The following is a 13522-nucleotide window of genomic DNA, read 5'->3' on the forward strand; positions in this document are numbered from 1 at the left end:
GCAAATTAAACAGCCCAAAGGCCTATTACCGAGTTAGCACGAGTACGTAGAAAGAAACAAACAAAAATTTCCAAACAAAATTAAAATAAGGCAATTTATATAATAATAATAATTTAATGAAAGATCAAAGTTACCAGTAACAGGTGAGATAAGCATAACAAACGTATTTGCATTGGGAATGGCATTATACTGCGGTAAAGGGTAATATTCTTACATACACACTGACACGTGGTATGTGTGACTGTAAGCGGGGTGAATAGATTTATTGATCACTTACAGGTTGTAACTACAAATAACTATATCACTATCATGATATCCACACTACAGTTCGCTAAAGCACACAATCTAGCCTCCTCAGTCTGTTACTAGACGTTGCCCGGTAACGGCTCCAACAATGGCTATTCCTCTGCCCCCGCCTCAAGTTCTGTCTTCACAGACTCCCGTACAGAATTGTCTTTCAACTATACATACACATTCGATATAATAATAACAATTATATCATATAAAGTATGATGGAAGATGGAATAGGGGAACGTCCCTGCTGACATCAGCAGCCGCAAAAAGTTTACGCGAGGAGCAGACAGCGAACAAGCGAAGTCTCGGATATACCGAGCAGTTTCCAAAACAGAGACACACAATTTAGAGCCAAAGCAAAGTTGAATAAGAGACGGTGCCTCCTCACACGTAAATTGTGCGATCTTAATTCATGCAAAGCCAGAGAACAGCAGAAATGGTCCGGAGGGATGGAAAAAATGTAAAGCTATCCCTGTAACAGGCGATGGAGGCCCATAGGGTTGAGAGACGTCGAAGCTCCCACATTTTCTCTAGACAATCGGCTCACAGATTTCCGTGAGACAAGGTAAAGCTAGCCCTGTAACAGGCGATGGAGGTCCATAGGGTTGTGAGACGTCGAGGCTCCCACATTTTCTCTAGAAAATCGGCTCATAGATGGTGGTGGTGTTGTCAGCCTTACGCTCCGGCCGCCTTTTACCCCCAGGAAGATTCTTGGTACTCATTTCTGTTAGAGGCTGAGTCGACGCCTGGACCATAGTGAGACTGGAAGGATTAGGTCAATTGAAAAAATCCACTTCATCGTGACTCGAATCCGCGACCTTCAGGCTTGTAGAATAGCACCTCAACCAACTACGCTATGGTGTGCACCGTTAGACTCGCGGAAAGAAAGGATTAATAATAATAATAATAATAATAATAATAATGAGTTGCATTTATTTACGTCAGTTACAGTCCACAGCGGGCAGCGTGTGTTGGTAGCACTGCCTGACTGCCGAGGCCCTTAATCACATTCGTTGCAGAAGTTTCAGTGCTGGCCGTCTATGTCACGTTCTAGTCGCAGCGAGGTAAGAAGCTACTCATTGCTCGCTTCCTACTGTTGGGGCAGGCTGTTCGAGCATCAAGCAGGAACCCCGGTCTCCAGGTCTCTTCAAGCCGTGTTCGCACCTCGCCGCACCCTGTCCGTACCCGGGCCCCACAGGGGGTCACTACGCCACTACAGGGCCGTACTCGAGCTACGGGCCCCCAGCGGGGTTTCCCTCGCCGTGCTCACTTACAGGCCTGCACAAGGATCCTGCACGTAACAGGTATCATCAACATCATACTAATTTTGAGTCATTCTTAAGAAGCTCACACTTGTTTAGCCACTCAAAAATATACTAGCATTCGATGGGAACTGAAAGTTCATTACCGTGTTCGCAAGAGTCCGCCTGAGTCCCAATCCTAAGCCAGATAAATCCAGTCCACATCCTGCAACCTATTTCTCTAAAGAATATTTTAATGCTACCCTCCCAACTACGTTTAGGTCTTCCTCGTGGCCTCTTTCCTTCAGGGTTTCTTAAAATTCTGTATGAGTTTCTCACCTCTCCTCCCATATCACATGCATGCTACGTGCCCTGCCCATCTCATCCTCCTTGACTTGATCATTCTAATTATACTTGGAGAAGAGTACAAGTTATTAAGCTCCTCATTATGCAGTTTTCTCCAACCTCCTGTCACTTCATCCCTCTTCAGTCCAAATATTCTTCTCAGCACCCTGTTCTCAAACACCCTCAGTCTATGTTCCTCCCTTAATTTGAAACAAGAAGTTTCACGCCCCTACAAAATTGCAGTTACTGTCATCTTCCATAATGATTATTATAAGTAACCTTGTTCAGTCGCTGACACAGAAACTAAATGCAATAATCTGTAAGCAGAGCGCTGCTTGCTACCTGCTTTCTCCTGGTGGCATGCTTGGCTTACTCTTCCCCCCTGAGGAAGGAAACAGTACATTCTCCGAAAGGTCGGTTAACTTCTACCAAGCTATACGGTGTCACATCCTACAAGGTAATATTCTTCAACGTTGTCACTGTGTTATACTTGCTGCAGGTACACACCACCCCCTCCTCCGCCCCCCAGGACGACGCTGGACCCAAAGTGTGACGAGCTGGTGTCGACGCCGACGGCCCGGTCCGCCTTCTTCAGCTTCCCGTCCAGCAGCTGCTTCAGGTGAGCTCCTGCCACATAGACACACGTTCAAGGTCGCCGAATTGATTTCTCCAAAATTTGGTATCTGGAAGTTCTGTTGCCAATATTTTCTAACATACTACAATTCTGGTTGAAATCGGACCAGTATAAGCGCGCTGTGCTTAAATGAAGGCACGACTTAACTCTTTAAAGACTGTCAGAGTTAGAGTTAATTTATGACTGGCGGTTTACCGCCAGTGGGTTCGTCTTTGTATCAAGCCCTTTGAGACTCACGACCAGATTTTTTTTTCAGCTGAACTCTTGCGGTAATGGTCCAGAAACACAATATTTGCGCGGTTATACTGTCGTCACAAACTTTAACACCCAGTAACCATGACATGTTCAAGACAAAGCAGCCATACTTCACAAGCTGTCTGTTGAACAGAACTGTCCACTCCGTGGTGCTACTGAACATGAGCATGCGACTTGTAATCTGGTATACGGGTCTAAGATTTCGAAGGATTATACTGCTTCCGTCTTCAGGGCGGAAATTACATACGTAGTGACCAGTTTTTCACAGAAATCTATGACTTCATTAACAGGATACGAAAGTTATCCCTTAAAAGCAAACGTCAGTACCTGTCTACCAGACTGTACGGCATCACATTCCAGGATACAGTAATATTAGTAGCCTCTGCTATGAGCTTACAGTTCTGAGCACAGAGAGAAATCGTGTATAGTTATGTCAGCTCCAATGGCGTGTCTTAGCGAACCATTGATTTGAATGGAGCTGTTCCCACACAGCGACGCGGCTGATGAATTGCTCGCTAAGACCTGTGGAAAAAGAGCCTCAAGCTAATATCGCGATGGGCACTGACTGTTCGGCACCTCTCGTTTGAAAGTGAAGTTACAGCCGAAACTCGCTCGCTTTGTCCCATGACGTGTCAGAACTACGTGACTTAATTTCCATTAGCTGAAGCCGGAACCTGTTGTTGTTCCTCTGACGTCTGCAAGGAAGCTCCGTTTTTGAAGAAAGCGCTCCGAAGTAATCAATTTCCACTGTTGCGTCCTACACCAGCCAGTGCTGTCTTGGTTCTTATGAGCGGCTGGCACGTGACGCGGTGCAGTCTGGCCCACAGATACACTATACATATCACTGGACCAAGAAGTGTCGCTGCCAGGTAGTGGAGTAAGCAGTTACATCAGTAGAACGGGCCGCGCCATAGCTCAAGCGGTTAGTCGCTGGCTTCCCACAGCGGCGGCCCGGGTATGATCCCGGGTCTGGTCAAGTGGGATTTGTGGTGGACAAAGTGGCGCTGGGGCAGGTTTTCTCCGAGTACTTCGGTTTCCCCTGCCAATCTTCATTCCACCAATTGCTGCACAATCACCCTCACCTAACATCTGGGGCTGGTACAATAGGCCAGAAGTGGCCATAGTACAAGGGACTTAGTCCCACCCCATTAGCAATAAAGAAAAATACACGATTAGAAAGTTTCTAAATTATATTTTCAAAGTACTTAAAATATTCATATGTCGGTAGGAAATTCGCAGATACAGGAAACCCTCGCTAATCCAAAGTAATCGAGGGGAGGTCATCCGAATTAATGAAGCAGAAGATAACCACAAAACACAACACAATAGAAAACAAATAAATGGGAAATTTAATTATATAGGTAGTGCTGACGAAAGGAAATAAAAAATATCACTGCAGCAATTTCTTGCTCTATCAGAAGCTGAAATCCAAGGTCTCCTTAATCCAGCTGAAACCAATCTTGGGTATTTCCTTGAGCAGTTTCAGTCTCTCCAGCTGCCCTCAACACAGCTTGAAAGTCCTCTTGCTCTGACAGAAGCTGAAATCTAGGGTCTCCTTTATCTAGCTGAAGCCAATCTTGGGTATTTCCTTGTGCGGTTTCAGTCTCTCTAGCTGCTCTTAACACAGTTTGAAAGTCCTCTTGCTCTGTCAGAAGCTGAAATCCAGGGTCTCCTTAATCCAGCTGAAGCCAATCTTGCGTATTTCCTTGTGCGGTTTCAGTCTCTCCAGCTGCCCTCAGCACAGTCTGAAAGTCCTCTCGCTCCTAAATCCTATGTGTCTTTTGAAGTGTGTACTCAGTTGTGAAGTTAGTGCCAACTTCAGCTGATAGAGGGTGTCGCATGGTCAGCGCAACGAATCCCCCACAGCCGTTAATTTCGGTTTTCTAGACCGGAGCCGTTATTTCCTTGAATTAGCTCCTCAATTATCCTCACGAGGCTCAGCGGACCCCGTTCCAGACCCACTANAATAATAATATATTTGTGATCTATTTACTGACCCTTCCTCGTATCCGGAAGTTGCACTGATCAGTTTAATGACTCCTTCTGTTCCTGAAGCCGCAGGTCTGCACGTCTCACAGGAGCGCGTGTTCTTAAGGAGACGCCTGTATTTTTAATGGTTCCGAAAATGAATACAAGAGATGCTGAAATTTTAAAGAGCTGCTCAAGGAAGTCGACTCGTGATTGCTCGTGCATTCATTATCGCTTCTCGCTGTGGACGCGTCTTACGGGGAAAGCAGCAAGGAACTGCTTTCCGTGGAAATCTTCTAAGACGAACTTTTAATTACGAAATTTAATCTTGAAATGGTCTCCTCAATTTATAATGTTGACACAGCAGCCATATTTACATGCAAACATTAATATTGACTGGGTTTAGAGCCTTCTTTACCTTTTTGTTTCCTCACGACAACTAATTTTCTTACAAGATTTCAGTGCTGCAATTGGTCTAGTGATCACAGTTCCTGGCTACAGATCCAGAGGCCCCGGGTTCGATTCCAAGCGTTACCAGATTTTCTGAGAAGTAGTGGCTCTGGAACGGGGTCAACTCAGCCTCGTGAGGATAACTGAGGAGCTATTTCAAGAAAATAGGGGTTCCGGTCTAGAAACCCGAGATTAACGGCAGTGGGGATCCGTTGCGCTGACCACGCGACACCCTCTAATTTCGCTGACAAGCGGCGGTCGGTATAGTTCGCTTGCGGACTAAAGGCCACGGAATTTTAAAATGTTCTCCTGCGCTTTGGCAATCTTGCGGACAGCCCATGAACGGAATTTGGTCAGATCTGCTACGGGCAGTTTCACTAAACGCGTACGAATTGAGGCTATCACAGAGCTGGATGCAAAGGGTTTGATCTTCTGGGATGTGACGCCGTGTATTCTGATGAAAGTCAACGCATATTTCGCGGGAATACCCACGGTAGAAACGTAAGCAAAGCAAGAAATCGGAATGAAGCAAAAAGCTCGTTCATTGCTTGGATTACTCATCATCCCTGAAGATGGAGGCAATATTTTCCTGCGAAACGCCTGTTGTATATCAGCGAACTAAATGGAGTTATATTCCAGGAGACAGAAAACTTCCAGTATCACGAGATTTTGTCGATTTATTCCGAATGTGAACAAAACCGAACAGAACACCGGATATTTTTCATTCAGAACCACATGAATTTCTCTGCTTATTTTGAGTTTATTCGCTAAGAATCAGTCGAAGCAAGCCATGTTTCGGAAAGAAAATACATCTCGCAAGAATTTCGGGTTTCAGACTAATTAAACAAGAAATATCACGCTAAGCGTACATCCAAACACAGGGAAAGTTTTCCGAAAAATTAACAGCTCACCAAATTAGGGGCCGGATGGTACCTGAGTGAGACCGCGTCCAGATCGGCTCTGGGGTGCACCCAGCCTCCTAGCCAATCGTAACCGGGGTTTAGGCGGCCGGAGCCGGCTGATAGTGAGACAGGATGCACAGTGAGTACTCTTACAACCATGTGTCGTGTTGCAGGGCGGCCTCCCCGTGCGAGCGGCCCGCGTACAGTCACGTCTCCGTGAAGAAGGAGCCCTGCGACAGGGGCTACGAGCCGGAGCTTCAGGGGCACCCACAAGGTGAGTTTCCGCACCTCACTTCGGCCGGTGCCACTCTCACAGTTGCATGCTTATGTGGGGTACTTCCCCGACTTCGACCCTGGAATATGGGAAATGCATGGTTGTCGTGTTTGCAATGCGTAGTACCCCAGTAGCGACTAGCACGGGCTGGACTTTAGAGGGGTCAGAGTTCGAGTCCCAGTAGGAGCAAGATTTTGCTCCTATACACGTCGCCCAGATAGGTTCTGGGGCCCACCAAACCTCCTATCGAATGTGTGCCTGGGCCCCTTACCCCGGGAGTAAAGCAGCCCGGACGCTGAGGTCAAGAATACGAGGATCTATACATCCACTCCCCCATTCATTAATTACTGAAGCACAGGGAGAACTTCACCTGAGCATGTAGCAAGGAGATTCAAGCAGGTAGCATGAAGCGTGGGTTTGCAGTGCTACAGATCTCTTAGCCCTGTGTTGCTGTGAAGACGTCATTAAGCAGAGAGTCTAGCACTTTTCGCAACGCCGCCATGTTTGGAACGGTCAACCTATAAATAAAATTTCATGTGTAGTGTGTAGTTATGGTTTTGCCTGTGGTTTTGCATGTGTATGAAACTTGGTCTCTTACATTAAGGGAAGAACACAGGCTGAGGGTGTTTGAGAACAGGGTGTTGAGGAGAATATTTGGACCGAAGAGAGATGAAGTGACAGGAGGTTGGAGAAAACTGCATAATGAGGAGGTTCATAACTTTTACTCTTCTCCAAGTATAATTAGAATGATCAAGTCAAGGAGGATGAGGTGGGCAGGGCATGTAGCACGAATGGGGTAGAAGAGGAATGCATATAGGATATTGGTGGGAAAGCCAGAAGGAAAGAGACCACTGAGAAGACCAAGACGTAGGTCGTTGAATAATATTAAAATAGATATTAGAGAGACAGGATGAGATGGTATGGACTGGATCAATCTGGCACAGGATAGGGACCAGTGCAGGGCTCTTGTGAGTACGGTAATGAACGTTTGGCTTCCATAAAAAGTTTGTAAGTTCTTGAGTAGTTGCACGACTGATGGCTTACCTCCATTAAGTTAGTTAGTCAGTGTGTAGGTATGTTTACGATTTACATCCGTATCAAATTCATACGTCTAGCTCCACTCGTTCATTGGTTGCTGCCACAGACCCCCCCCCCGTACACCCTCACCCACTTACTCACTGACCCAAACACGGAACCACCCACAGCTGCAGCTCTTGTTGGCTCCTTCACTCATTTATTGATGTAGATGTTGTGTGAGTCGACGTTTCGGAGGATCGTACCTCTTCCATCTTCAGGGTATAAAAGTCTGCAGCCCTACTCTGCAGCCACCTGCTCACGCTGGTTCTTCGCTGTGAAGATGTAGGCGATACGATCCTCCGAAACGTCGGTACATACAATAACTACACGGCGCCACATCCCACAAGACGGCATTCGTCATAGTCACCGCCGTGAAAACCTCAAATAGTTATTGATTGATTCACATATTGATCCATTTATTTATTCTCACTCTCATTCAGTCACTAATTCAATTTTTTGATTCACCCATTCACTCGCTTACTGACTTACGGAATCACTGCCTTACTGATTCACTCTCTGATTAAGTTACCGACGTGGCCGTGCCATAGCTCAAGCGGTTAGTCGCCGGCTTCCCACCGCGGCGGCCCGGGTTCGATCCCGGCTCTGGTCAAGTGGGACTTGTGGTGGATAAAGTGGCACTGGGGCAGGTTTTCTCCGAGTACTTCCGTTTCCCCTGCCAATCTTCATTCCACCAATTGCTCCACAATCACCCTCACCTATCATCTGGGCCTGGTACAATAGGCCAGAAGTGGCCGCAGTACAAGGAACTTAGTCCCACCTCACTAACAATAAAAAAATACTTACCGACGTCCATTTGCCCACATGTTCACTCGGTGAGTCACTTGCCGATTCACTCATTTCTTCACTTATTCATTCACTCATTCATGTATTCACCCGAATTCACTGTCCAAAATAGCCCACAGATACATGCATGATCGCCCTTTCGCTATTAAGCTTCATCACTTGTCACAGTGTCGTTAAATATCCCGAGGAACAATTAGGCGCTGTGTCGAGTGAGGACACAGATCCGTTGTGATGAAAATGTGGCACAACATTCAGTCCGTTAATTTCTGATGAAGATCACGTCTCTCCCCACCCCACGCTCGTCGCTTGAAAGGCTTCGTCAGTGTGAAAATATTGGCAGGAAATTGTGCGATTCCTTGCCCCCTCCCCCGGCCTCAAGTTCCCCCCCCATACGATGGCAGCGTCGCTGATCTTAAATAAGACGGCGGCTTCGTGTTCAGGGGAGCCCGACGCTGAATTCTCTCCAGTTCGCCACAACTTTCCTCTGACACCAGATGTCAGCACCGCGAACACGCGAACAGAATCAGGCCAACTTCCCTGTACCAGGTCAGAGTCAGCTGACTCCATGAAGCAGAGCCCTTCGTCAGAAGCTTCTAGTCATCACCTACTCAAAAAAGTTCGCATTATTTCATGAACCCCGAAGTCCCAACACCGTGCTCACAAAACCCTGCCATTAACACTTATCTTGAGCCAGATGAATCCAGTTCACATTCTCACACACTGCTCTCAGATTCCCTTTGTAATATTTTCCTCTAATCTATGCACAGATGTCTCATGCGTACTACAGGTCTCGCCCATCTCTCCCTCCTTAATTTTATCACGGTAATATCATTAATTTTCCGGCCACGGTAGCCGAGGGTTCTGAGGCATGTATTGTCTTCGCTCGCTCGTGGGTTCGAATCCCACACAAGGCATGGATGTTTGGTGTGTGTGTTAATTCTGTGTTTGTGTTGTCCTGTGTTTAGGTAAAGACCTTGCGACGAGCTGATCACCCGTCCAGGGAGTCCTACCGTCTGCAAAATGATCATGAAACTGAAAATCAGAGGCCAGGGCCCAAGGGGGCTGTAGAGCCAGTGGGAAAAAATACATTAATTTAATGTTATAGACTCATTTTCTTGAGGGGCTCGGTTCCAATCTCGGCACCGAATTCATTGACTGGCGATTTTCGTGGTTTTACATAGTAGCTCCAGGTATATTTCGGGATGGTATCTGCTTCTTTCAAGTTATTTCTAGTTCATCGATCGTCATAACAATGTCACTATGAAGTGAGACAGCAACAGCGTCCCCAAGCGAGCTACACAGCACAGGTGGAATGAAGATGTCTATAAATCGCCAATCTCCTTAAACAAAGTCCTGCATTTCTTTCCAAGCGTAGGATTCATAAAGGGTTAATCAAAAGGAGAAGCACAGCAGATCAGTGAAGGTCGCGGTGAAAGAGGCTGGATTATTGTGGCCCACCCCCCATTCATTCATTCCTGAAGCTCCTCGTGTAATTTTCTCCGGTGCCCTGTCATCTCCAAAAACTGCGCCATGAGAAGCTTCATGACTTGTACGTACTCTTCTCCAAGTAGAATTAGAACGATGAAGTCAAGGAGGATGAGATGGGCAGGGAATGTAGCACGAATGGGGACGCGGAGGAATTCATATATCATATTGGTGGGAAAACTAAAAGGAAAGACAACACTGGGAAACCAAGGCGTAGGTGGGTGGACAATATTAAAATAGATCTTAGAGAGATGGGATGGGATGGATTGGATTGTTCTGGCTCAGGATAGGGACCAGTGAAGGGCTCTTGTGAACACGGCAAGGAACCTTCGGGTTTCATAAAATGCTGGGAAGTCCTTGAGCAGCTGCAGAATTGGCGGCTCTCAAAGAAGGGCTCAGCTCCATGAGTGACTAAGCAAGTCCAGTCATTTCCCTTTTCTCAATTCCAGTGCCTTCACCACGAGCGCGCTGAACCCACGCTCTCTCTAGGGCGCGGGACGAATGCTACAGCGCGCGGTAACCATATTTAAACGCAGAGCCGCGAGGCCCTAATTGGCGACTTTACACATATCAAACAGCTTAGACGCATGTTAGGTCAGAAGCCAATAACAGAGAGTGGTAAGTTTTTAGTGAAACTCAGACTCATCACAGGAAACACAGCAAGGGGTCTGGTACACCTACACCAGCAGCCGAAACGCGCCAAGCGAGCTTTTCCTTCTCTAGTCTTCGTTCCTGAGGATGGAGGTAGTATATTCCTTCGAAACGTCGGTTGCCGACAGGGTTGGCATAGCGGTAAAGGTCTTGTTTCGTACACGGAAGGCGATCGGTCCGAATCTCGGTCGTAACACCAACTTTCGTGACTGACACTTTTCGTGATTTTCCTCAGTCCCCCCACCAAATGGCCGATAACTGCTTCGATTAGGTCTCGACCACTCCATTCCAATTTTTTTTTACAATTAATCCATCGGTCTGTTGGGCGGGTACATTGGTATCGGTCCTCGTCAGCACAGTTTCTCTTGGTTCCGAGTCCCAGAGGACTATGCCCATGATGTGCAGCTCTCCAGTCCGTGTGTCACCCTACCAGCGGACGCCGAACAGTTGGGCTACTTACGGCGTCGTGAAACTACACTCCCCCGTAGTTCAACGTTTACCAGACTACACAGTGTAATATGCCAGAGGATAATAATTCTGAATTGTGCAGGAAGGAGTCCGAGATAGCTCAATCGGTATAGTGACAGGCTACGGACCGGATGGCCGAGGAATCGGGGTTCGATTCCTGTTAGGGAGGAAGAGATTTCGCTCTTCTGCATATCGCCCCTACCGGAACTGGGGCCTACACGGGTACCATCTAGTGCTGAGGAGAGTAATGATGGAGTTGTGCCCCTACTACCCCCCCCCAACACGTGTTATGTTCTGTATGATCTGGCAGGAAGAAGTCAGTGTTGGGCCCGACCTGCCCGCCTGCTTGTGAAGCCCTGAACACTGCTCCTGCTGCTGTTATTGTTGTTGTTAAGTAAAACATGCAGGCGTGTCGCGGGTTTGCATACAGATCCGTGGCTCTGCGGAACCGGCAAATTGAATTATGACGGCCTCCCTTTCGATCAGATCCACCCTCCCCCNGTTCACAAGAGCCCTTCACTGGTCCCTATCCTGAGCCAGATTGATCTAGTTCATACCAACTCATCCTGTCTCCCTAAGATCCATTCTAATATTATTCACCGACCTACGTCTTGGTCTTTTCAGTGGTCTCTTTCCTTCTGGCTTTCCCACCAACATCCTATATGCATTCCTCCGCTCCCCCATTCGTGCTACATTCCCAGCCCATCTCAACCTTCTTGACTTTATCATTCTAATTATACTTGGAGAAGAGTACAAGTTATGAAGCTCCACGTTATGTAGTTTTCTCCAACCTCCCGTCACTTCATCCCTCTTCGGTCCAAATATTCTCCTCAACACCCTGTTCTCAAACACCCTCAGTCTATGTTCCACCCTTAAAGTCAGAGACCAAGTTTCATACCCATACAGAACCACAGGCAAAATTTTAGTTTTGTATGTTCTAATTTTTATGTTTTTGGACAGCAGACGAGAAGAAAAAAGAAATCAAGCTTGAAAATTTCTTCCCGACTTGCACATTGGGCAGACTTCACAGTGTAATAATCAGATAATTGTTTGTTTGTTTAACGACATCGGCAGTAACTTAGACCACAAGCCTCTAGTGTCCGAGTTTTGGACGACAGTGATTGAGAGATTTCAATTACTGAAGAAGAAAGGGGCCGTGGAGTAATGTAAGCTTCTGTCCCTGTATTTGTCTGGACGAACTGAGGAAGATCACGAAAACCTTGTCAGAAACATAGTGTTGAGTGGTAACATGTAATCCTATAGCGTCGGAAAGTAACCCGAAAAAAAAGTACGGCGTCAAGTCCCAGCAGACGGTAATATATTCTTGTTTACTGTCGGAATTCTGATAGGGATTCTGAGAGGCAAAGTAAAAAAGCAGCCGCAGTGTAAGGACGAAGCCCGTGGCGTCATTTCCGCTCATTTCCGGCCTTGCGCGCAGAACAAACGCCGAGCAGAGCAGCGACAACTGGTTCGTGTGCTCGCCCATTGATCGCGAGATGCGGGGCTGCCCCGTGTTGGGAGAAGTGAGCACCCCTTCGTCTCACATTGAGACGTCACGTGCTCGGCGAGCGGCTTAGCGCAGCGTTAACTGCCAAGAATCATGTTAACAAGGAACTCGGGGGCACCAGTTATCCTGGTTTTGCTCAGTCTCTCAGGAAAATAATGTGTACAATTTTGTGATATTATCCATCTTTCTGTTCACAACGTTTCGGAGACTGGATTCTGTCTCCGTCTTCAGGTGGAACGTACTCAGTTGGGCACAATCGATAGAGCTAGTCCCTATCCCCGGACACCTGCACCAACACAAAATAGGATATTTGCACCAAGAACAGCACAATCCGCCTGCGAGAGTTAAGAAAATGCCAAGATACAAGCTCATATACGTCATGAACCGTTCCCGCTGAATCATTTCCAACTCACTTATGATCGCACCACTGTATGAGGTAGAGCGTAATTGGTTGAGGAACTATGCTACAAGCCGGAAGGTCGCGGGTTCCACTCAGCCTCTAACCGAAATGGGTACCTGGAGGTAAAGGTGCGGTAAGGCTGACAATCTCGCCGCCATCTGTAAGCCGATTGTCTAGGTAATGTGGGAGCCTCGACGTCTCACATAGCTTCTAGATGCTAACAACGCCCAAAAGAACCTAGGGCCCCGCCAGGGTGTAAGAACTGCGTCAGCTGTCAGTAAGTTACTGCTCTACTTGCGCGCCCTTCCGAGCTAGCCTCAGTGTGATTGATGACGTCATGTCGCGTGATTTCCGGTTCCCCCAGTCTCTCTCTTTGTCGCGATATGTGGCGCCCGGCATTATTGCGGACAGACGCGCTTGTCACTTGTCTGCAGTGGCTATAAGTCTCCCCGGTTAGGGACAGGACCTCAGCCACTTTGTTTGGTCCTTTGATGACATTCCAGCAGCTGTAATGTAGTCACTTCGTACTGAACAATCAGGAACTGGGGTTCGATTACCGGCAGAGACAAATATTCTTTTCTCCACGTTGTCCAGACCGGCTCTGGGGCCCACTCAGCCTCCTATCCAATGGGTACCGGGGATATAGCGGCTTGCACGTGGTTCGTCTTCTTTACTTGAAATTTTACCCGCTGTTGTTTCTGCTTACGGAACACGATTCTCCGACATCAGACCGTATCTATTGTAAACGGGCATTGGAGTGCAACGGC

The 13522-nt window shown here is 47.3% G+C and overlaps 1 protein-coding gene across 1 annotated transcript in view; it reads left to right on the forward strand.

The window, feature by feature from the left end:
- Nucleotides 1-13522, forward strand: part of LOC111874449 (ETS translocation variant 1) — a 54612-nt gene that overhangs the window by 21197 nt on the left and 19893 nt on the right. The window contains exons 5-7 of the mRNA XM_023869968.2: nucleotides 1400-1598; nucleotides 2380-2499; nucleotides 6263-6363. Coding sequence (XP_023725736.1) covers nucleotides 1400-1598; nucleotides 2380-2499; nucleotides 6263-6363 — 420 coding nt within the window. The remainder of the gene's footprint in view (nucleotides 1-1399; nucleotides 1599-2379; nucleotides 2500-6262; nucleotides 6364-13522) is intronic.

Source organism: Cryptotermes secundus, unplaced genomic scaffold (assembly GCF_002891405.2).
Source record: "Cryptotermes secundus unplaced genomic scaffold, Csec_1.0 scaffold47, whole genome shotgun sequence".
In the NCBI taxonomy this organism is placed as follows: domain Eukaryota; kingdom Metazoa; phylum Arthropoda; class Insecta; order Blattodea; family Kalotermitidae; genus Cryptotermes; species Cryptotermes secundus.